At 29.6% G+C, this 25,056-nt stretch overlaps 3 protein-coding genes across 9 annotated transcripts; 1 reads left to right on the top strand and 2 right to left on the bottom strand.

The window, feature by feature from the left end:
* The first annotated feature begins 4,522 nt into the window (after window positions 1–4,522).
* LOC114170446 (Putative methyltransferase family protein) lies at window positions 4,523–9,856 on the top strand. Of its 7 annotated transcripts, none has more exons than XR_014993079.1 (9): window positions 4,523–4,741; window positions 4,833–4,937; window positions 5,012–5,098; window positions 5,689–5,739; window positions 5,980–6,073; window positions 6,165–6,249; window positions 6,347–6,453; window positions 6,906–6,999; window positions 9,615–9,856. XR_014993079.1 is itself a non-coding variant. In XM_028055921.2 (8 exons), exons 1-8 carry the CDS (start codon window positions 4,622–4,624, stop codon window positions 9,674–9,676), a joined length of 711 nt encoding a protein of 236 aa, XP_027911722.1. In that variant the 5' UTR covers window positions 4,523–4,621; the 3' UTR covers window positions 9,677–9,856. The 7 variants fall into 7 exon arrangements, 5 of the variants coding, with proteins under 5 accessions (XP_027911722.1, XP_027911740.1, XP_027911750.1 ...); XR_014993078.1 differs by having other exon boundaries at window positions 6,347–6,504; XM_028055921.2 differs by lacking the exon at window positions 6,906–6,999.
* On the bottom strand, window positions 7,382–9,271 carry LOC114170435 (peroxidase 64-like). The gene is made up of 4 exons (XM_028055912.2): window positions 8,647–9,271; window positions 8,349–8,537; window positions 8,049–8,211; window positions 7,382–7,945 (listed from the first exon to the last, which is right to left on the bottom strand). Exons 1-4 carry the CDS (start codon window positions 8,848–8,850, stop codon window positions 7,551–7,553), a joined length of 951 nt encoding a protein of 316 aa, XP_027911713.1. The 5' UTR covers window positions 8,851–9,271; the 3' UTR covers window positions 7,382–7,550.
* Window positions 9,857–15,421: 5,565 nt separating the features above from the next.
* Window positions 15,422–19,217, bottom strand: LOC114174219 (aspartyl protease family protein 1-like). The gene is made up of 10 exons (XM_028059012.2): window positions 18,673–19,217; window positions 18,161–18,293; window positions 17,688–17,923; window positions 17,114–17,338; window positions 16,728–16,863; window positions 16,551–16,636; window positions 16,380–16,473; window positions 16,228–16,285; window positions 15,873–15,944; window positions 15,422–15,790 (listed from the first exon to the last, which is right to left on the bottom strand). The coding sequence occupies exons 1-10, from the start codon at window positions 18,996–18,998 to the stop codon at window positions 15,591–15,593; spliced, it is 1,566 nt and encodes a 521-aa protein (XP_027914813.1). The 5' UTR covers window positions 18,999–19,217; the 3' UTR covers window positions 15,422–15,590.
* Window positions 19,218–25,056: the final 5,839 nt, after the last annotated feature.

Below are 25,056 nucleotides of genomic sequence, written 5' to 3'. Positions count from 1 at the left end.
AATGCCCCCGCGTTATTTCCATTCTCTTTCCGTTACGACTTTCGCTTTTGGCGTCCTTGCTCAGTTACTGTGACTGCCGTTAAATTTCCCACTCTCTCTCTGCGTCTTTTTCTGTCCCAAACCCAATTACATTTGCGCGCTCTAATTAAATAATTTTTAGTATCACACCTTCCACTTGCTTGCACAACCATTAAATCAATTAATTAATCACACAGCTAATAATAATATTGTTACTTTTTTTCAACTATGTGTTTTTCTTGGGCCAGAAAAAAGGTGTTTGCATTTTCCACGTAGCTTTAGTCCGAAGAAAAAGCTAAGCCAAATAACATGCTACTGCACTCATAATTTCCCAGTAACATGCAATTAAATTAAATGATGCATTTTTGTTTATTTTAATCAATTCTACTATCGTAATTAAGTGGTAACTTGTCATCATTCTTTGTCATGTTAGTATAATGTATAAAAAGTGAATGAGTTTTTTTAAGGAGATCATAGTAAATTTAAAAGTTTTTTCAATGTGACTTTTGGGTTTTATTTTACTTTGCTATGACTTTTGAAGTATTTATGACACAACGTGGTCCTATGAAATAAACCAACAGCACCATAAATTGTTAACTTTATAATAGGTAGACTGAAAGATGGGCACACAAACCTAACAAAACCACCTTGCGATTCTCACTTAAGAAAAAAAAAATTGTTTAATATTTGTCAGCTATTTGACATTTATGCAATGATAAAATGATTATAAAAAAAATAAACTTTTATACTTGTAAAGGAAAAAATAAGTGAAAAATAGTAAAAGATATTATCAAATAAGAATAAAAAAATTTTGAGTGTGAAAATAGCATTGTCCATCACTGAAATCCTCACCTGTTAATGATTTCTAGAAATTTGGCTTTGGGAAATTGTTTCAAATGAATTATAGCTAGTCTTTCCATAAGGCTACTTCAATAGCAAGGAGAATGAGTAAAGTATGGTGTGAGTCAACAACATTTAATTTTATTAAGTGATGAAATGGTGCAAAACTATTTTAAATTCCACGTCATTTAATTATGAAGTTACAAAATTTAACTAAGAAATTCCGTATTTTATTTTACGATGAATAATTTGTGTTTATATTTTATTAACAAATCAGAAATCATAGGTCATAATATTTATTTGAAAGAAAAGATCTATCCAGAATTTGTTTATCTCTCTTGTATGGCAAATTCATTTTACTAATTTTGTTTTTCATATATAAATTTTGAATCCAAAACTTTGTGACAGTAACCAGACAAATTTCATTCTAAAATCTACATTAGAAATATGATACATTAATAAATTTATTTTAAAAATAATAAGATATAATATATGGTATAGATATATTAAAAAATGTACAATAAATATTTAAAATATAATAAATATATGATTATTATTGTGTGAATCTAAATTAAAATCATATATATCAAAGTTGTCAACCTAAAAAGTTATAAATTATGTTATTATGAAAATATTATTGCTTTATAGACTAGATACTTCATTGATATACATTACACGAAAATTCTCAATTATAAACAAAAAATAGTTAGTCACTATAATGACTAATTTAGATACCAAATCATAAAAAGAATTATTGGTTACTAAAATATTCATTATTATAAATAAAAAATTATAATTGTCATTAGATTAGTCACTACTTAATTAGAAACTAATTTATTTTGGTAGCCAATAGTTATGTAGCTAATTTTTAGTAACTAATTTTCTTTGGTAGCTAAAACCAATATATATAGTTTTAAAAACCAATTTAGTTACCAGTTATAATTTTTTATTCATAATAATAACTATTTTAGTAACCAATAATTTTAGTTTTGTAAATTAATATCTAAGTTGATAAATGTATTTATTAATAATTGTTAGTCGCAATTTATAAGTTTTATTCAATAATATATTGATAAAATATCATAAAATATCATATAAAAATATATGTAAAATACTTATACGTTACTTATATTAAAGTATTTGTGCATCACATCTCTTCACAAAATGATGAACCAAATTTTAGTAAAAAAACAAAAAAACAAAAATCCAATTAATTAAGAAATGACACTTGTTAGATTGATGGGGATTTCTTCATGTACTCCATATTTTCTTTCCACACCTTTTTTTTTTATTTCAATTATACTAATGTTTGTAATTGTTGTTGGATCTTGCAATTCATAGATATTTCATATTACATAAACCGACGTGTAAAAATAATAATTTTACACACTATAAATTCCACAATATGTAATGAAATTTTATATTACGGATCGTATAATTTTTACGATAATTTTAAATTATGGATCGTACAATCCTCGATGGATTATGAATTATTTTGGTGTTGAATCCTTGAGATTTTGTTTTGCTGTGAACTACTTGGACGTGGTTTACCAGTTTTGTTTTAATTAGTTAATTGGTGTGTTGTTTACCAGTTTTATTTTAATTATTTAATTGGTGTTTTTTGTCTCTTCTCTTGGAATGTTTAGAAAGGTGTAAATGGTGCGTGTCCCGTATTGACTTTTAACTTTACTTGTGGAGACACAGTAAGAAAATATGGAGGTGCAGGAAGAAGTTCCTATATTGATGGATATTTTTTTCTTCCCAACTTTTTTTTTTCATAAGAATTCAATCTAGCCAATACAAAATCGGGTTTAGTTTTTTTCTTGTCCAATTGCTCCAAGCAGCCCAACGGACTGGCGCAAAACTTGAACTATACCTTTTTAGAAAAATTATTTAAGCCTGATCGACTCCTATATTATTATATATTCTTTATCCAATGTTATATCACTATCAATAAACTTATCTTTTTACCCTAATTTTTTATTTATTCGATCCTTTAGATTTTTAAATAAATTAAATTTATCTTTTAGTTTAAATTAACTGTTTGAACAAACTTATCCAGAAACATATGAAAAAATCAAATTACTTTCTTATCGGTTAATTTATACAAATTTAATTTTTTTTAAAAAGCATGCAGAGAAATTTATAGAAATTAAAGTATACATAATTTAATTTTATCCACGAAATAAACTCACTAAAACATCTATAAAATTGTTAGAGTAGAGCGGTACAGATGTCAAGACGGGTTAGCCTGGCCTGTTTTGACCTGTCTCGTTGGCTCGCCAAAAATGGGGCGGATCAGACTGGTCTATCACAACAAAATAAATTGAATTTTGTAACTCGTTCCGTCTCAAGGTGGGTCAGCAAGTCGGCGGCCGACCTGTCACTTTTTTTTTTAATTTTCTTTTCACTTTTTAAAATTTGTTGTTTACAAATTTTGTTATCTATAAAAACTATTTTGTATAATATAAAAAAATATTTAATAATTTTTTATTTTTAAATATTTAAAAAAAATGGGTTGGTGAATAAGGAGGGTTGGCTCACCACTTTAGCAGGTTAGGCGGGCTGGCCCGGATCACGGCAGGTTGGCAGGTTGAAAATTTCAACTCGTTCACCTTTTACTTGGCAGACTAGCATATTTTACTTACTTTAACATACTTATATATTGTTGATAATGTCACTAAAATAGTTTGAATAGTCAATGATGGAAGTTATTTTTTGTTCTACAATTAATGTGACGATTAAACAAGAATGTTGTTGATAGAAAACTTCTAAATAAGTGAAGTAACAAAGTTTTTTGTTTTTTTTTTTAAAAACTAAGGAAATGAAAAATTAATAATTATTTATTAAAGTTTTGTAATAAAATCGTTACTTTATTATATTAAAAATAAAAGATGTCAATACTTTTTCGAATTAACTATTTATCGCATCAAATCATATCACATCAAATTTACATTATTGTGACTTTCATTTATATGTTTAACATATTTACGTTATCCTTTACACAACACTTATTCCTATAACTCAACAGAAATTATGCAATTGAATAAAGTTTTTCTTTATAAAAGCTAAAGTATGTATCTTTATAGTAAAATAACTTTTATTTATTTTATCATTTTAAAAGAAAATTGAGATAGTCACAAGTTCTTAAAATGTTGATTAAAGTCATTGTTCACACTTATACATCAAAACACAATAAAAAAACACATCCTATTGTCATGTAAATGTCTTAAACAAATATTTATCACAATCACTTCAATACATATAACACCATAGTAATAATAATCATATAAAACAATAACTACCCTCCCCATATATATACAACCAATATAAAATCCATAACATATTATTTAACAAGTTTTTTTTTTATTTACAACTTTTTTACTAAACAAACTCCCCACTTATAAAAAATGGATTTACAACCAATAAACCTTTTTCGAAAAATTCCATTATATGCAATAATGATAAGAAAAAAAGGAAAAATACAAGATCAAGAAATGAGAGACCATCCATTCGTATTTTTGACATTTACTTCAATTAAGTTATTAAGTTTATCTCTTATCCACATATATTACATTTTTGTAACTGTAATAAACTCAACACATAGCACTTTTATTATTTATTTTTTTATAATATATGCTTTTAATTTTCTTTTATTTTTGTGAATGTTTGACCTAAATAAACATCATTTACGTAAGAAAGGTTTCGAAGCCCCAAATCCCCTTGAAATTTGGAGGTTTCTTAACTCCTTTTCGTGGGAGCCATGGAAGAGAAAGATTGGGATGACGAAGAGTGCGATGACACTCTCACCATGACCACCGTTTCACGCCACTGTTTCGGCGACGATTCTGAATCTCCGAGCTTCTCCATCTCCATCATCGAGGTTCTTCACTTCAAAACATCTCTCCACAACTTGAATTTTCCAGTCAACTAACGATTACTCTTCTTCTGTTATTTCCGTGGCTTCAACGCAGAACATGAAGGAAGATTATGGCCTATTCGTCTGGCCCTGCAGCGTAGTTCTTGCCGAGTACGTGTGGCAGCAGAAGCATCGGTTTTCAGGCGCCACCGTAGTTGAGGTTCGTCTTATTATTTCAGATTTGTGCTATTGTGTCATTTATTATCGTTTTTTTTTCTTATTATATTCGTGCAGCTAGGTGCTGGAACTTCCTTGCCTGGCTTGGTTGCTGCAAAACTCGGTGCTCGTGTCACTCTTACAGATAACTCCACCAGATTAGAGGTGTTACATTACTACCATCCAATTATTGTTATCCGAAAAAGAAACATATTTTTGTTCCCTTTATTTCTGTAAATATTGATTTTGATTCCTAGAGTTTCAAATCAATCAATTTAATCTCTTTAACTTGGGAAAATATGGGAATTTGGTAAATTTTTAAACTTTGTAATGATAAAAAAAACTACCACTGAATGTTTAAGTTAGTTTAAGTATGCAAATGAATGAACTAAAGTATCGTATTTTCAATGTAAGAGGATTAATCTTTTCAATTTGAAATTGAGGGTCTAAAGCCTAGTCGGCTAACAGTGTTTGGCTTTTAGTCTGTCTGGATATGCAGATGCGATGTTGATAAATACTTGGAAGGAGAACTTTGTTGTTCATTGGATTCTTATCCAGTTTGAATAAATTGTTTTTCATTTGAAGATATATGTGATCTTTAAAATAAATAAAGTAATTGCCAACATGACTCTGTTCTTCATTAACCGTATTCTTATATGATTATTGTAAGCAAATGATTAAATTATTGACCGGATCCCGAAATTTAGCAGATATACTATCAGTTGACTGCATCATGTTATGTTTTGAACTTGCAGGTGCTTGACAACATGAGAAGAGTTTGTGAGTTGAACAAGCTTGAGTGCAATGTAAGCTATCATTATAGTGATTGTTTCAACATGTTCCAAATAACGAAGTCTGTGGTGAAAATGTGCGTTGAATGTGTTAATGTTTCAGTAGAATATTATGGAAGTCTATGTTTAGCATGGAATTTCCTAAAGGTGGTGACGAGTGGAAGCTTAATGCTTATTTGTGGATGTTCATGATGTTGAAATTTTATATATTGTTAATTGTTTATGTTTTCTGAATGTTTTGGCTTCTATTTATAGGTGTTGGGATTGACGTGGGGTGTTTGGGATGCACCGTTATTCAGTTTACAGCCCACACTTATTCTAGGGGCCGATGTGTTGTACGATTCAAATGGTGAGACGAAAAAGGAGTGCATTACTCATTACCTTATGGGTCGCCTTCCTCTGTGAATTGGACTGAAGTTTGATTTTTGCACTTTATTCAGCCTTTGATGACCTCTTTGCTACTGTGACATTCTTGCTCCAAAATTCTCCTGGGTCGATTTTTATAACGTCATACCATAATCGAAGGTACCTTTCATTCTAATATGATCCTCTGAACTAGTGAGGAAATTTCGTTGTTACTCCATAAGCAGAATATTTAATTTAGCTAATTAATTACTTTCAGTGGGCACCACCTTATTGAGTTTTTGATGGGAAAATGGGGCTTAAAGTGTTTGAAACTTCTTGACGGGTTTTCCTTCCTTCCACCCGACAAAGCATCACTACTAAGCGGTAACATTCAATTGGCAGAGATAGCTCCTATCTCAAAAGATAATGCTTGAGGTAGCTCAAAACTGTGAAAAAAATTAGCAGTTTTTTTGGGTCGGGCGGCTGTTGTTATATAAATTCTTGTTGCTCTCTTGCATCTCATATCTATATGATCAAGAAATTGTTTAGGCCATGATCACGCTACAGAAATGCCTCCTAAAATGGATATCATATCATACTTTTCTGCTATACATTAGATGAAGAAAAAACTATTTCTTTTTATTTTGTGGTTCCTTAATCTTGAGAAATGGTGTAAGGCAATAATCTTTGTGGATGGGGAACTGGGATAGCAATTGTTGATGAAAATTTTAGTGTTTTTTAGTACTACATGTTTTTGAAATATATTTGGGCTAGGTTTAATTTACATCTAAGATCACTTGGTGTGTTGTTACTCATTTGTAAAAGGATGTTTACAGGTTGATATTTGCAGTGCTGTCAAGTGGCTAGAGCCTGAAAACCACATATAATTATTGAGTTGATTATTTAAGAAAATTTTCTTTTGCAATGAAGGTAATCACATTCTTCGCAACATTTCATCCTATATCTCAGAAACAACATCTAGCAACCAATAATAGTTTTGGAAGGAAAATGGGAAAGTGAACGCTCAAACATGAACTATGCCTAAAAGTACCGTACGCCCCAATAACGTTGTTTGAGGATACATGATAAGACTTAGTAGCATTATTACAACGGAAGAAAATCATATCTGCCATTTCCAAATCGTAGTCTTTTGTGAGTTAAGTTTGTTTGGCTTGATTGTCACAAAAGTTGAGCTCTTAATTTTTACCTTGACTTTCATCCTTTGATTAAGCAGGGATACCTTCATTTGTCCGGCGGAACCTTGCTTGACTCATTACTCAAGACTACCAAAATGATATTTATAACTACTAAATTAATTTCCCAAGACATGATTTATATATTATTAACTTGAGATAAATATACCAATTTCTTTTTTGTGGAGGAAAAAGATGCAATATTCTTGCCCATATGGGAACTTTGTTCCACCAATTTCGTACTGAATAACTTGTATGCAACATCAACTTTCAAATTGATTTAATTTTTTAATTGACCACTCTGCAGTCCTTCCTAACCTCTTGTCCCCCGTTGATGCTACTCATTTTGATCATGGACTTTGCGAAAGCCTGATTAAATGCCTTTTGTGAGGTGGCAAACTTCGTAACCAGATTCTTGGTGTCTGGGTTATCAAGCAAAGCTTGATCAGAAGAAAACAAGCCTTTATGTTGGAGGATCAACCTGTAATATGTATTGTCGAAAGTTGCTGAAGAAGGGTCCATAGTGGTGCCTGCATTTTTTGCCAGATTTTTTAGTGGACAAATTGATTTCAGTTTTTCTGCAAATGACGGATTTAATGAAGGGTCAATATCATGTGTAGCATTGAAGCTGTGGAGTCTGCTCTTGAAAGATGAGCAATGAGAGAAACCCAGAGTATGCCCCCCTACACGATTTAAAAGATATTTAGTCTAAACTCTATTTAGATATAGATTGGAATAAATGAAAAATGTTAAGTTTTGGTAGTTTTGACTTTAGGGATGACTTACCTGACAGAGCTACCAAGTCTTCCCCAGACAGTCCTCTTTGAGAGAAGCTTTGCCGCAGTTGTGATAAGTTGAAGGTTGGACCTGGTAACTTTATGGTTTCACTGGCCTTAGATGTTCTTCCATCCTTTCTTCCTTTAGGAACATCCCATGTAGGTCCTCCAGACTGTAGAATATATTTGTACCATTAGTCAAGACTTGCACATACAAGTTACCTTAGCTGCATTTATCAATTCTCAAAGACATAACAGCTGTTTAGACTTTAAATGATGAGAAAGTTGGTTCTTTAAGTAGATTGCTTACCAGAAAAACTGCGTCCCTTGCTGCTAGAGCTAGGATATCAGCACAAGAGACCACACCAGGGCATGCAGCTTCTAATGCTTTCTTTGCTGCATCAATGACATAGAATGCATGCAAAGAAACGTTTGGTGGCCCATCTTTTTCTGCTTTATTGTTTCCTTTTGAATTTAACAGCACGGAGGCATCACACCCCTTCAAGAAAACAGGGGAACAAATAAGAAAAAATGATTTTCTTAATGACACATCAAATGAAGCAGAAACAGACACTCAAGATGTAAGGAGGGAGTCAAAATTCTGTTACCCGAATGAAACAATCATGGAAGTGCATTCGAAGAAGTGCTGCTGGAACAGTTTTGTCCTTAGCAGTGGCATCCTTCACTGCCTTCGCAACAATGCACTCCGCTTTAGGGCATGTATTTTCATAGTAGTTTAAGCTCAGTGACTTTCCGGTAGAGACCACTGAAAGCATGATGACCAAGTTCAAGAAAGCAACCATGGTAGCCATGCCAATTTGAGTACTTTGATGATTTTTAGCTTTTAGCCGTGGAAATTAACGATGGGGGAAGTGGTCATTTATAGAGATAAAAAGAGCTGAATCATTGTATGAGATATCGTGGCACAAGAAATCAATTCGTTAAGAAGTACTGTCAATGAAGAGTAGTAATGTTGAAGCATTCTCGTTACAAAAAGACAATCCACTTTATGGTCCGTGGACTAAATGAAGGTTATTAAACTTTTCTAGTAGCTTTCTGTGGCTTATGATATGTGATGGTCCTCTTTTATTACTTTTTTCACGTTACTCTGGATCAGAATAATGTAATTACATATTCATGCTAAATCCAGGCTTAAGCTATAGTTTCATGGTCTCCTCTCATCAAGGGTACGGTTGGTAAGATCACAATTTCATCCCCTACTCCATAATGCACCATTATGATTCATCGATTATGACAATTACACTTGGTCTTCTCATATTTGTGATAGAGCAATTGAGATATCAAGTTTAGACTTTTTGACGGAAATTGAGGACAACAGCCTCATGCCCAATAGTACATGTGCTTTTCTATTTCACTGTAATGTTTGTATCTTTTGTGCTTTTTTTTTTTGTGGTGAAACTCATTTATGATTATTTAAAATTATTTTCATAATTTGTGAGAGAAAAGCACTTCATGTTTCTTTCTTTTGGGTTTTAACTTTTTTTAGAAAGTGTTTATATCAATTCCTTGTAGAGATCTAATTGAAAATAAATCTTTTTTTTTTTTTAAATGGCAGGACACAGAAGTAACAAGCAAAGGAAACTGCGCCTCAGATATAGGAATGTATGCGGTAGTTAAGGTTGAGCCATCGTAATTTTTGTTTTTTCTTTTTGTGCCAAAGCTTGCATTGCAAGTCTTTGTTAGTTATAATGGTAGCCAGGTCTTATCAAAACAACAATTATTATTGTAGGAGCTTTCCTGCTTATGTAAATCATAGTTCAGAGGAATCTAATTATTAACAGTACTAATTTGTGTCCAGACAGTCCGGTGCATTTGTAAAAAGCAAATAGTAAAATGAGATTTTCTTTATGTTTAAGATGAAAAAAAAGTAGCTTATTCAATCAGTGGTGCTATATTTACGTAATCAAGTGTCTGTAGTGCACTTTTGGCCTCAAAATGCAAGTAAATCAGCTGATTGTTTGTCCAAAGATGAATAGATGATAGATACATAGAGTTGCTGTGGTGTTGCTGGTAATGCGTGTTTGTGCAGTTCCTATGTCTCCTGAAACTGTGTATAAATCTAAGAAATTGTACTCTTAATCTTTTACTAGAATCCCATTACACTTAAATCACAATTAACACAATATGAATATTTATTTGAAGATTTAATCAGTAATTTGGTTTTAATATTTAAGTTTCTGATTAGTGTATTTTATTTTTACGTAATTGAGTATCTAATTTTTAAAAAGATTCAATCAGAGTTTCATTTTTTTGTAAAAAATATCACTATGATCCATTTTATTAAATTGACATTAATATCATTGGAAAGTATTATGTGTCAAAATTTAGATTTGTAATGTATTAAAATTTGAGTCATTTTCTATGTATCAAAAAGTGTCACATTTCAAAATACAAAGATTCTAAGATAGAACATAATTCAGATTTTAATACATGATAAACTTAGATTTTGATATGTTACATGCTAAAATAATATTTACGTCAATTTAGCAAAAGGAACTGCATCAAGTCATTTTACGAAAATAAGAATTTAATTAAGTAAAAAAATAAATATGGAAATTAAAACGAATCAAAAGGATTAAATATCAAAACAAAATTATTAGTTAAATTTTATTTAAATGAAAAATTAAACTATATTTTTACTATTTTGTTGGGACTGATTCTTTTTGGTCAGATTAAATTCCCATAAAGGATGGATGCCAATAATGTCTTTAATCTATAATTTGTCTATAAATTATAGAGGAATTTGGTTATACAATTCCGAACCAAGGACAATGATTACACAGGGAATCCTAACTATTGTATTATTACTTGATTTGAATTGTTTATAAGAAAAAGATGACAATTAATAAGATAAAGAATGTAGTAAGGCTTTTTATAAAGGTAAAGTTGTAAAGCTTTATTTTCCAAAGATCTAAAGAGGATAGCAAAATGTAAGATGATTATGTTGTGATCTTGGCTTATATTGGTGTACGATGTGATTCTAGTACTAAACAACTCTCCCTAATCGACGTGCTGCTTATGTCAGATCATGTTTTTGGTCAAGTTATTTTACTTAATTGAAATCACGCTAATATTATTATTATTTTAAAGTAGTTGTTAAATGTTAAATTAGAAAAATAAAATATTTACACAAAAGAATTTTTAAAATAATTGTTAAGACAATTTATTTTAAATAACGATTAAAGGTAATAATAATTAAGGATAAAATTGGAATAACAAAATATGGATACAAAATAGAATATCTTTTATATATTACTAGCAAAAACACAGACGTTGTCACTTCTGTGTAGTCGTATTTTTAATTTTCATAAAAATTTAAGTTAAGATCAATAAAAAATATATAATTAATTTTTAAAATAATTGTTAAATGTAAAATTAAAAAAGATATATGTACATAAAAGAAGTGTTTAAAATAACGATGTAAGACAAAGAGATTTTTAAAATAACGGTTAAAAATAATTTATTTATAAAAATTAATTTTTAAAATAAATAAAGATAAAGCTAAAATAACGAAATGTGTAAAAAAAAGATATTTTTTTTGTATATTGCTATAGATTATATAAATATATCGTTATAGATATTAATAGCAGGGCATCTTCACTCTGAATAAGTTTTTTCACTAATCTAATCTAGATAGATGTTTCTCTTTTACTTATTTTATACATTTAAATAACACGTTTTATATATTTTTTATTTCATCTTTTTCAAAATAAAAAAAGTAATTGGCAAGCAACCAATAATTGAGACCAGACAAGTTTTCATTAATTTCAAAATGACTAAAAACATATTAAACAAAAACCATTTCCTCTTAATTATCAAGAAGTCTAAACTAAAACTTTATGTTTAATTATGCCAAGCCAAAAGTAGTTAGAATGAAGAGTAATATTTAAGGAAAACTAAAGTGGTAGAGTAGTTGGTTATAACAATACCTATATTCCCTATTATGTTTCCTCCACCTTAAGTTTTTTGTCGGTATGTATTGAAGTTGCAATGAAATAGTTTTCTTATTCTGAACAAAACTTAAATATAGTTTCTATTGGCATGGTAGAAATTTTCGTTAATGATAAGCAAATGCTATCAAAATTTTAATTTTAAACTTCTGTTTCTTTATGAAAAACCTTGCATTGACGAGTGAGACTTGAGCAGAGAGAATGCACCATTTTTGTTACCTCGCTTTTCTGCATTAAAATTAGACTTAAGTATTAAAGTAACTCATAATTCTTAATATTTTCAATTCAATTTTCATTAAAAAAATTTCATATATTGAACATTTAAAATATCTTTATCTTTATCTAAATATTCTGATATTTGTGTCCCGTTAATAGAATATTGTGATTGGTAGTTTTATTTTATCGCCTTTAATTTATATATGAACTTACTTTCTTTCTTTCTGAAAACTTCTTTTATTTTCTTAAAAGTAATTTGATTGAAAATTACAAAAGATTTAAGAGAAAAAAATGTAAGTTGATCGAGAATTTAAAGAAAAACAAAAATAATGACAAAATGCTTCAATAAAAAAATTAAATATATATATATATATATATAATAAAAATCAGTTGAAAAATATAAATTTATAAATTATTTAAAATTAAGGATGACAATGTAGGTCGGTCTGACCTGTTTAGGCCCGGCCCGCTCAATTTATGCAGGTTGCAATCACCGGCCCACTCCACACATCACTTGGTTCGCAAGCCCGCGGGTGACCCACTTTTTTTTATTTATTTATTTTTAATTCTTAAGATAAAACTTTCAATGTTTAAAAATTGGAAAACTTTAAGAAGTTCACAAAATTAAGTAAAGACTTTGGGAAGTTGGATAATAAATTGATAATTCAACATTTTCGTCATATTTATATTCATACTATGACATACATAATGTATTTTTTAAATTTTAGCACATTAAAACAATGCATAATACTTTTCTTTTCTAGTTATACAAGAATTTGAAACGTTAATGAAAGAGTCCATAGAAAAGTAACTAATATACACATGTGCAAGTTTTTTTTTATACGGACTGAAGATTTATGTGGACCGGATTATAACAGATTTACGGGTTCAACTTCTAAATCCGTCCCGCATATTTTGTGGGAAACTGCAGGCTGACCCTAATTGTCAAACCAGACCCTAATTGTCACCCCTACTTAAAATTTAAATTTATTCAAACCATAAAATTGAGTAAAGTTGTCATATGATTATTAGGTATTTTGTATTCTTTTTTACATACAGACAATACAATACGTATTTATAATTTTTTTATGATTTGGTTCATACTGAAAGTGAATATTTTATCATTTGGTGAAGAACCCATAGTGACACATTGTGATAATTTTTAATAATGTGCGTGTAGATAAGGATGAGAGATGTGATAGTGATGAGGGTGTAACTCAAGAAGAAAATGACATCTTCCTTCAAAAGATGATGCACAAAGTGAAACTGACAAATAACACAAGATCCAAGTCATAGGTGGAGAATTTGGACTTAAACAGAAGATCTTTATAATTAATTCACAAAAGTTAAATTATTATATTTCTAAATGTACTGTTAACTAATTAATGTGTGGAGAAAATAGTAGTGAGTTTTAATTTTCAAAATTAAATTCTTCCATGGTGGTAAGGAGAAAATTATTTATAATATTTATGTTTTTAATTCTTACAAGTATGACTTGACTCATCTGCATTTAGTTCCAGCAAAAACATTTGGTAGTTTTAAATTCCTCAGTCTTTTATCACTCCTTGTTCTTAATCATGGTTATTGTAACACTATCAGTAAAAGCTATTAATATAATTAAGGTAAAAGGGTATTTTAAATTAACATAATTATAAATTTTAGGTACATAATTTAATTAATTAGTATATTTATACTTTATCATAAATAAAACAAATATTTTTTTTCTTTAGAGATATAATTCATGTTTATGATATATTGAAACATTATATGAGAATAATTCAATGGTGTAACATCAAAATTAAGTAAAATATAATATTAGAGTGAAAATAAATCACAATATAATAAATAATAGTGTTAAATGTGTTTTTATCCCTTAGTTTTCATCGAAAATTGAATAGATTTTTTTCAAAATATATTAATCCAATTTAATCTTCTAACTTTACAAATGCGTGAATCTAATTCTTTTAATTAAATTTGATTAAGCTTGTTTTATATTTAAAACGCATCTTATGAAATTATTGTGACACATTTGATTTGTTTATATCTTTTGATACATTTTTATTTAAATAAAAATTTATTTAAAAAAATTAAATTCGTACATTTCTAAAGTTGAAAGATTAAATTAGATATAAAATTTAAAAAAAAAAACTAATTATATATTTTATTGAAAAGTAAAGAAACTAGAATAACCCTAAATAATTATTCCATTACTTAAATAAATTATACCTCTAAAAATTAGACCTATCTTAATTTAAAATATTTGTTGATATTTTACTTATGCTTATTAATATTCTTCATTCGAGGACTAAAAATGACAGAAAAATATCTTTAGTGAGATTTGAAACATATAAATTTGCAGGAAATATATTTAAATATAATATTATTATAGTAGATTAAAATAATTAAAAAATATAGATAAAAAAATCATTAACAAAAAGAAACAATTATCTAGAATGCCAAAGAGGCAAGGGCAAAAAAGGGAAGGGTGCTCTTGGTGAGAGATAAAATATTCAAATAACAGGTGCTAGTGGTCTACATCTAGCATCAAATTTTGAACCTGTGTAATTGATCTCAACAACTAACAATTTATAAATGTCTGCTGCAACACTTATTTTTCTTACAAACATTTATTGTGAAAGAGAATTAAGACCAAGTTTTCCTTTCTCACAAATTCAACAGGTTTATGGATAAATAACATCCTAAGATGTTGAAAGAAAAACTTGGCACAATTTTTCAACTTTTTGGAAATCATAAATCTTTATAGTCAATATCTGTTCATAACGTGTTGACCTGGTTTAAGCAGTTCCAGCTGGCATGACTTTCTTTCGGAATTAGCACTGTTGAATGACTTGCATTCCAGAGAGAACTCTTGTTTATATCAGTTCTTCATTTTTGCACTTTTGAATAATACTATAATGATGATTTGATTAAAATTTTATAATAGGGTCTCCCTCTGTGATATGATTATTCAAATTGATTTTTATAAGGTGTAAAAAGAAAAGACCTAACTATTGTTAAAAATTAAATGTATAGTCCATTTTCAACTATCTGTGAGGATTTGTAACTAATCTGTCAGTTTTTCTCCTGCACAATTTGATAAGGTCTTGTCTAAGTGGACTTGTCATTAACCTGTAAAGATTTGCTTTGAATGCCTTTGAGACCCAGGAAAAGTGAAGTCACAACCATGCAAACAAAATGTAAGAATGGAAATATATATTTTCTTCATAACTATACTGACATGTTTATACATTATTTACAGACTCATTATCAAATCAATGCTACTAAGTATCCAAAAATGCATAGAAATAATGTAACTCTAGTGTTGCTAAAAAAATACTAATATCAGTAATATAACACTAAATAGCCTAAGGTATGCTCAAAATATGGCCAAAAGCAAAAAAAAGGGCCACCATTAAGACAGAAGAGGGCTTTATCTTAAATGAGAGATTAGGTGAAAGTTCATTAGCCTGATTTGATGTTGCTTGAGGATTCACAGCTATGGCAGGAGGAATAGCAGAGGAGTGTGATCGATTAACAGGTAAAGTAGAGAGTTCATCATCATAACCTGTGAATAACATGTCTAATTAACAATACTAATGGAGAAAAGATGCAGTGCACTGAAGCAGTAGAGAGTGAACTTCACGTACAATTAGATTTTTTCCAACCAAGAACCATGTTGTCGCGGTCAAATACTATATTGTAACCAGTCATGAAGTTCTCTGTGTCAAAATAAATACTATGAATATTCAAGGCATGTATCAAAACATCAGCAATAACAGTGGAAGAAGTTATAGATGTTTTTGTCACATCACAGTATTGATGCAAGATTATTGAACAAAAACAGACAAGCATTGGTGAATGCTACACAATTCCAGAAGAAACAAAAGAAGATCTGATAAGAATGTAGCAGTTGTGTCTTTTTGATAAGAAGCATGAATGAATAGACCAAAATAATTGAAAGCTTTCAGAACATATTTTAGTTTCTTCAATTAAAATACTCACGTCCAATGATATTGACGTTGTTGCTTCTCACCACACCCAAACAAAGTAAGCTAATACCCTGAATCATCACAATAAGCATTTTGATGTTACAGGCTAAATAATCATAGGATATTAATATGAATGAAAACAAGTGTTGGATTTCATGTGCTCACCTCCCCGGCGACAGTTACTATAGGATCTATGACAGTATAAGTATCTCCACCTTTCATGGTAAAATTGATGGGAACTTCAACAACCTGGTTTGAACTGCAGACAAAGTCAAAATCAATGTCTGAAGGTTTTAAAATGAAAGGGAATAGACTCTTCTTTAAGCTATAAATCACCTTAAGTCATAGCAGTACTCGAATGGGAGCTCGTCAGAAGAACTACTGGAAGATGAATGCCGTTGTAGTTTAACTACTGAATTAAACTGCAAAAATAATGGGAAAAAAATTAAAAAGTCATGTCACATTAAGGCCTAGTTACCTTCTTAACTTAACCAACTATACTACATTACTTACACTGTTAGTAATCTGCGTATAAGCTGGGTCATTTAGGTATGTGAACGAGGTACCAGAGTCAAATATTGCATGAAACTCGGTATCAGCAACATTTCCTCCCAAATTAATTTGGGATACGGTAACGTTGTAAGTAGGACTGCAAAGAAGAAAGAATGTTAAAATAAGCACTAGTTGAGTTAGGCTAAAATACTCAATATTTTTCTTCTATAGTTTCTGTTGTATGTTTCTTTTGCTTTAGCCATAAACGCAACCAGAATGAAACCAAAGACTACCTCGGCCAACATTCATTAATTTATCTTGGGTATGTTTCGGAGAACATTGAAGTGAAAGTGATAACTTCTTGTTAGACTAAAGGGAAAGAAGAAAAAAGGATTATAACTACTTACTGCGATGCCCTAAGGTTGAATGGTGTTTTTCCTTGAACCAAGCTACTATTATCCCCAAATGTGATTCTTCCAAGACCATCAGCTCCAAAACACATTGAAAAAGAATTTGAAGTGAGGCCTTCTTTGGCTAAGATACTTGGCACAGATACATCACCCATTCCTAGTCCAAGGAGACCATTTGGGGCTGCCCCATCCAAAAAAGCACCAGTCTGAACTTGACCACAACTGCAACATATTGAATTACAAGTACCAATGAGTAGATTGTCAAAAACAAGTAAGCCCAAAAGAAGTTGATTATAACTGAGACCAATAATCAAACAGTTTAACTTCAAGGATTAGATTGGAAACTAATATACTCTTCTGTTCACAAAGGATATGGGTTAATTGGATATGATTATTACTGAGCTTATCATCATTATCAGCCTTCCTAGAACCGAACATTTTGCTACTTGAACTACTCTAAACAATCCTATAGTCCACCTTCCTAATGCAGTATGGTCAGGAATAAATTCTAACACTTCATATGTACATGTATTACCAATAAAATATCACAGTAAGATGTTGACAATTTTACCCAAAAGTAACTCGGGTATCAGCATCTTTTGCTTGATCATCGTCTGTAATTAAGTGCAGCACATCGTCCACCAGGAACCCAGAAGTTGAAGTGCCATTCGACAGATAGTTTACTTCATAAGGACAAACGCTACCAGATGAAGAGCATTGTTTCTGTGGCTCACATAAGCTGCTGTTGCACAAAACCTTTCCACTTGTGGATGATCCTCTAGGATCATAGATACTAAAATCAATTCTCTGCCAAATGAAAGTATTAAGAGAGTGTCATTAATTCAAACTTCTACATCAGTTGTGTACCCTTGTTCACAACTGATCAAGAACCCACAGAAAAACCTAGAGTAACTATCAAGAAATTCTTCAGCAACTAATAATGATGCAAATGAAGTCTCACACCAGCACTCACAAATTGCAAGCATTCAGATAAAGTATAAAATGAAAGAAAAAAGAGTTAAACTGATAAATGAGATTGCATACCTGGTTTGATATCTCTATAGCACGCACACATTTGGTACAATTGCAAGGTAACCAGAACAAGTCACTACCGGTATCCAATGCCACCAGAAACGATGAAGGTGGAGTCCCAACAGAAACATTGGCAAAATGCAAGCTGAAATTCAAATGATAGGAATTACTAAATGAATATACTACTACACACAAACCACCCAGAGCATGCCTCACAAAATTCATTCCAAAATTTCCCTTTTTTTCTTAAAAAGAAAGGACAAAGCTGCAAACAAAAGATTTTCACACAACCCAACAAAAAAAGGATTTTTCTTGGAAACCTCAAAATGTATGGTCACTGAAAAAAAGAAAAGAAGGCATATCCCCTTCAGATTCTCTTCCTGCATCTTTTAAAGCACCAAAATCACAACCCATATTCTATTCCTCTTTGCACAGATCTATATTCTCAAAATTCTAGTAAAATACTATAATCCAGAAAGCATAAAAAGTAACTTAAATTCTGCAAGTGGGTGAAGAAGCCGTACAATCCGAATGTTCCAATCTGATAAGTCTCGTTGCTGGGGACAAAAGTAAGAGGAGTATGGTGACCGCCGGCGAGACGCCGGCCCCGGAACATTCGGTCTCTGTGGGCCATGACAACATAGTACTCGCGAGTTCTCTTGTCGGGTAAGTTACCAACAACGCCGAGAACCTCCTTAACCGGATCCGAAAAGCGGTGGTGTATGTCAAAGGCGAAGGAACGAAGCGCGTGGGAAGTCTGCGAAGCTAAAGTGGTGAACGCCAGCATGAGCAGTGACAGAGAAAGAAAATTGTGTCCGTGATTATGGTGGAAACTGAAAGAAGGAGCCATGAGAGTTGTTGAAGGTGATATGTGAAAGAATGTGATATGAGAGGTTTTGCTTAGCTGAGAGATTGAACATAAGGAAATAATAAGGTTCCGTGTTTTTGTTTGTCGACTTTGGTCGTGGACGCGAAATAGAAAGAATTAAAATAAAGAAAATAAAGAAAGGGGAGAAGGGAGAAGGAAGAAACGTCAAAGGTCGGTTGAGTTTGGTTAAGCATCGTAGTTGCTTTCGGGGGATTCACATTGCCACGCTTTTGCTCCCAAACTCACCTCTTCATTTTCTCAATCAATCTTTCTTTCTACCTCCTCTCTTCATTTTTCACATATCATCTCAATCAATGTTTCTTTCTACTTTCTCTTCATTTTTTCACATCTCATATTCTTGTATAAAGCTTATCTTTACTTCACAAATTATGACTAATTATTCGAACATGAATAATTGTTAGAATGAATGGTCCTGATGATGGGAACACATGTTAAGATCCAATTGCAAAAGATTTTCGGATTTATACCGGCGTATAATTCAATTTTATAAAATAATATTCATAAATGGAGACGCATCTTATTTATATATAATTGTTTTATCGATGTCAAATCTTCCATACACGTCTTTCATCGAAAAATAAACATTTTGAGTATTAAACGAGATAATCCACTTAGAGTTTAGAGTTGAATAACGAGTGATAGACTATGACTAATGACTCGACATTCCTAGAAATAACAAATCTTGTTAGAATAAATTATAACTAATCATTCTAACATCTACTATGTTAAAAGTAAAATTTAAGTATAATTCAACCTCATAAATTGACTTGTAAGGTGTCACGCCGAAGTATATACATCTTGTGCGTAGAACTAAAAAGGAATAGGGATAATAATGCGGGTCGGGACGACTCGTTTAGGTCCGACCCGCATAAGGCCCGCACAACGCGGACTGGCCCGCCCCGTCCCACACTTGGCCCGCGGGCTTGCTCCCTTTTTTTTAATTTTTTTAAAATTTGTATGATAAAACTTTCAATGTTTAAAATTTGGGAAACTTTAAGAAGTTTACAAAATTAAATAAAAACTTTGGGGAGTTGGATAATAAATTTACAATTCAACATTTTCATCATATTCATATTCATACTATGAGATACACGATGTATTCTTTAAATTTTAGCACATTAAAACATACATAATATTTGTTTTGTCCAGTTATACAAGAATTTGAAACGTTAATGCAATAGTCTATAAAAAAAAAGTAATTAATATACACAAGTGCAAGTTTTTCTTTTATTATTATTTTTTTATTTTTATGCGGGCTTGCGGGCTGGCCCACGCAGGCTTGCAGGCTTATGCAGGCCTACAAGATCATTTCCATGGCCCGTCCCGCGTTTTTTTCCCAGGCCTGCAGGCTGGCCCGACGAGTCAGACCCTAATTGCCACCCCTAGAAATAGGTGGTCGGTTAACAAGTGGAACTCTAGAATGTTCAAAAAATCTCACTCAGATAGTTCTTTTTAGACAATGACTCTGATACTAAGTTAGAAATTGAGTTAGAAGTGGAGTTTAAGTCAAACTCAACTCTCACAAAACCGACTTGTAAGATGAAGTTTGCATCTCAATGTTAAAGAGTAAACTTTAAGTTTAACTCAATTCTATAAATTCAACTTGTAAATTAAACTTTATACTCACTTGTATATTATAAAGTTCTCTTACGTATTATCCTGACATTTACTGTTTAAAACAACTCTAATTTTAATTTTCCGAATTAAGTAAATATAGTTTCATGCTAATCCATTCGTGGGTATGAAAAAGTTTCTTGTAAATATTAAAATCTTATGACGCACCTTTTTTCAAAACAAATCTTATGAAGTTGATTTTGCTGGCGAAAACGAATACGGGAAGCCAACTACACCTGTTGAACCGTTCCCAAATGTTGTTTATCATTTGTGTCAGCACCATGGGTTTTGATGAAGCAAAAGGAATGTTATTATATGGTCCAATATAATGTTATTTTAGTGTTGTGCCAATGCTTATGTTTATATTTAAACGTTTTGAGGTGACCGAATGAGACTTGGTTTACGCTTGGGACCAGCCGAACATGGTAGAATATAATAGAAGAAACGGTGACACACCTGCAAGTAAAACTTTGAAAAGGAAAAATAATATATAAAAACCAAAAGCCTGCATCAGAGGGAAGTTGAGGTATTGTGCAAGTGAATGTGACTCGGGAAATTCAGGTGAGTTTGTGGCTTTCAATGGCCACATTTTTATGGAAAATTCAGATACTTATATATAGGATGCTTGGTTTTGCATCTTCCTTGATCTAATTAATGGGATTTACAGGAATTTCGTCTAAAGATACAAACATCAATAGATACAACACCAATAAAACATGAGTCTAATTATATAAAATATTTACATTATTCTTAACTTTTTAAGATAATGAATTTATGAATATTTATTCTTATATAATATTCTACTTTTTTTATTTATAGTTAATATAAAATTTAGATTCACATTTTTCTAACCATTAATGTTTATCTTATTTGTTTTTTTCAATGTAACCGGATATAAATTAATGTGATGGATGGAAAATTTTTATTTTTCTAAATATTAAAATTATTTTCAAAGTAATCGTTAACATAATTTAGTTAAAAAAATTATATTTATTATTTAAAAATAAATAAATAAAAGTTAAAATATACTAAAGTTTCGGTATGAAAAAATCGTAGACTAATAACATAGTTAAAGCTAAAAAACTATTTATAAAGGTGCAACTCCTAAAGGAGATAAAAAGAAAATGGCTGCTAAAGAAGTTGAGATAAAATTTCTATAATTGAATATAAGGTATGAACACCAAGGAAGAGAAATGGTGTTGTAGCGTACTTTCTAAGCACTCTGACTTAAACTATAAGAAGATGTATTTGTCACTTTTTATTGTAAAACTTTAAATTCGTTAAAAATTTCATGTTTATTATAAATAAATCAATTTATAGTATGCAAATTAAGTGAATTTTGTTTTATAAATTGATTTTGTGATAAAGAAATGGGTATTTATGGTTGAGGCAAGTGAGAGTTGAAGTCAAATTAAAAGAAAAGTGAAGTATATTCAAAGGAAAAAGACATCTCAACTAAAAATTTGAACCCAAACCATTGGATTCTGAGTTCAAATTATTTTAAACAAAAAATTGGACCCTTTATTGTGGCTCACTTTCAATCTTTTTCTATTCACCACATTCAACCATCAAGCTTCCTTCCTTTCCAACTAAAAGAAGAAAATGGCTTCTGGTCCAGAAAATTTGGTGATTAAACAAAAAGTTTTTCATAACCTAAAGTTAAATACTAATTTCTCAACGTACTTTTATTTTTTTTAACAAATAATCTTTTATATATAAATAGATTATATTATAAACATTTATCATTTACAGCAACATACATGATAAATGTTTATTTTGAATTTTAATCTCACACATGTTAAAACACTGATACCAATATGATAAAAAAAAATGAAAACAAAATTGATATTATATATATATATATATATATATATATATATAGAGAGAGAGAGAGAGAGAGAGAATACATGTATATAAACACGTTAGAAAATAGGAAATATTGTAACAACTGTATTTAATAATTCGTTTCCGGTGGTCAAATTTATTTGATTTTTATTTAACTCCAAATATAATATTAACTATAAGAACATGTTTTTATAAACTTAGAGAAAATATTTTAAAATAAATGAAGATTTATATATTATTTTTTTAAAATATAAATAAAATAGATAAATGTTTATTCTTATTTTTTATATTATCACTCTGAAATTATATTATTTGTGATTTTTCTCTAAAAAATTAACTTTTTTATTTTATTTTCATATCTTTCTTTCTTTCCAGAATTTAACTAGAGGCCTGTCTAGACTGAGTTAAGTATATCAAGTTAAAGTATGATTCGTATATTATAAGTTTTATAGATTTTATATTCTTATATTTTCTTTTGGTTTATATCTAAGTCTAGGATAAAGTGAAAATTCACAACCTTAGTTGCAGAGTAGAAGAGTGATTGAGGTTGTTTTGGGTGTTTGAATGCTAGGTTTTTGGGGTTTTTTATTGACATTAAAGAAATTGAGTTCATAAAATGAATTTAAAATTATTACTAATAAATTTTCATGCTTTTTTAGTAACTCTAAAATTTAAAATAAGAGCATAACGAAAATCTTAAAATTAAATATTTATTTATTTTTTCAGATATAAATAGGTGACTAGATTTTGCAGTGAATAGATTGTGTAGAATCATGTAAAATTGTATCACTTCACCTTCTCAATATTTTAATTTCCCAAAATATTAATAATTTCAAGGTTTGATGCGAAATTAAATTACTTTTTCCAAAATTCGATAGACTTTTGTTTTAAAATTAAAACATAAATAAGTATAATCATCTGAACTTAATTTTGTTTTTCTTTTTTACGTGTCAAACTTATTTTAGAACGACATTTAAGTTATTTATGTTATTTTGACATATTTTAACTTAGATGTCAATCTAAAATATCATTTACAAATATTATTGGGTTGAAAAGATAATATCAATTTATTTTTAAAGTTTAGAGACAAAAATATATCAAAATTTTAGACATGAACGAATTATAATTTTGCAGAACTAAATACACATTAACTTGTATTTTTAATTTATAATGTATAAAAAATTAAGGGTTAAATATAATTTAATTCTTTAACTTTAAAAAAACATTTTAATTAGTCATTATTTATAACTTTTCGTCCAATTTAGTTCTTAACTTTAAAAATATATAGATTTAAACATTTTAATTAAATTTTATTAAATTTATTTGACGTTTTAAACATGTCTCTTGGTTAATATTAAAACAAAAATATATTCGTATAAATAACTCAAATGTTATCGTCAAACGCGTACAAAATGTCAAATAAACTTAATAAAATTGAGGTAAAATAACTAAATTCATATTTTTTTCAATTGAGAGACTAAATTGGATAAAAGTCTTAACAAAAATTATTATTTTTTTCTGAAAATTAAAGAACAAAAAATGTATTTAACCCTTTAATTAAATGTAGATATTGAAACTATTTATTGGCTTGGACTCGTCAGTACTATAAAAGAATAATTTTTAAAATATTATAGGTATTATGAATTAGTCACTAAATTAATAATAAAAATATTTTTTTTCCTTAATTAAGAGGTCGAAAAGATGAACATTTTAAAAAAATAACACAAATTATTTCTTCGTTAATTATAATTTTCAAAGATCAAACTACAATAAAAGATATTATATAATTATCCTTTAAACAGAAAGAGTGTGCTTTTTAGAAGAGAACAACAAAATAAATGTTAGAAAACCATAATTTATTGGACATTCTTTTTGTTTGGACATTCTTTTTGTGAGGGATACATTTATGAAAGAACGAGGGAATCTTATATTTTAAGGTTGTGTTTAGAATGTAGAGTGATAATTTATTTATTTTAAAAATTTAATATTTGTTACACTATAATAAGTTATTTGGATAAATAATCAGAAAGGAGCTGAAATTTACAAATTTTTAGTAGATATTTCAAATGAATTAAAAAAAATCAAATATCATAAAAAATAAATCAATTTTAAAATTTTATTCATTTTTACTTTATTTTCAATGCGTTCATGAAGGTCGAGTTGGGTTCGTTTAGACTGAAAGCTTAGTAGAATTAGTTTGGACTTAAAGATAAGTCAAGTTAGCTTAGATCGACAACTTAACATAGTTGGCCCAAACTGAAAATTAAATTGATTCGGCCTACACCAAGATTCAAGAGAGGTTGGCCCAAGCCAAATATTAAAATGGGTCAGTTTGAACAAATGAAGAGATGAGTCAATTTAGACTGAAAGTCAAATTAACTCACATAAGTCAAGCTAATTTGATATATGTTGAAATTTGAGTCAATTCGACAAGGTTAAACAAATTTGACTTAGTTCAAAACTCAAACCAAAAATCGAGATAAGTTGATAAAATTGAACATTGAGACAAGTGAATATGAATCAAAGGTCAAGTTGAATCGATTAAGCCAAAAATCAAAAA

The sequence above is a fragment of the Vigna unguiculata genome, chromosome 2 (assembly GCF_037176805.1).
Source record: "Vigna unguiculata cultivar grain cowpea cultivar isolate G323 ecotype 2 chromosome 2, ASM3717680v1, whole genome shotgun sequence".
In the NCBI taxonomy this organism is placed as follows: Eukaryota; Viridiplantae; Streptophyta; class Magnoliopsida; order Fabales; family Fabaceae; genus Vigna; species Vigna unguiculata.
Note: the sequence above shows the minus strand (reverse complement) of the source record. Positions and strands in the feature narration are given on the sequence as shown.

What these genes read in the sequence shown, in the direction of transcription:
- LOC114170446 (XM_028055921.2), top strand. Translation starts at nt 4,622, where the DNA reads ATGGAAGAGAAAGATTGGGATGACGAAGAGTGCGATGACACTCTCACC. An exon ending in TCTCCATCTCCATCATCGAG is followed by an intron (nt 4,742 to 4,832) that starts GTTCTTCACTTC and finishes GCTTCAACGCAG; the next exon opens with AACATGAAGGAAGATTATGG. An exon ending in CAGGCGCCACCGTAGTTGAG is followed by an intron (nt 4,938 to 5,011) that starts GTTCGTCTTATT and finishes ATATTCGTGCAG; the next exon opens with CTAGGTGCTGGAACTTCCTT.
- LOC114170435 (XM_028055912.2), bottom strand. Translation starts at nt 8,850, where the DNA reads ATGGCTACCATGGTTGCTTTCTTGAACTTGGTCATCATGCTTTCAGTG. An exon ending in TCCATGATTGTTTCATTCGG is followed by an intron (nt 8,538 to 8,646) that starts GTAACAGAATTT and finishes GTTTTCTTGAAG; the next exon opens with GGGTGTGATGCCTCCGTGCT. An exon ending in AGACTTGGTAGCTCTGTCAG is followed by an intron (nt 7,946 to 8,048) that starts GTAAGTCATCCC and finishes TAAATCGTGTAG; the next exon opens with GGGGGCATACTCTGGGTTTC.
- LOC114174219 (XM_028059012.2), bottom strand. Translation starts at nt 18,998, where the DNA reads ATGGCTCCTTCTTTCAGTTTCCACCATAATCACGGACACAATTTTCTT. An exon ending in CAGATTGGAACATTCGGATT is followed by an intron (nt 18,294 to 18,672) that starts GTACGGCTTCTT and finishes TTTGAATTTCAG; the next exon opens with CTTGCATTTTGCCAATGTTT. An exon ending in ATACGCAGATTACTAACAGT is followed by an intron (nt 16,637 to 16,727) that starts GTAAGTAATGTA and finishes TTATTTTTGCAG; the next exon opens with TTTAATTCAGTAGTTAAACT.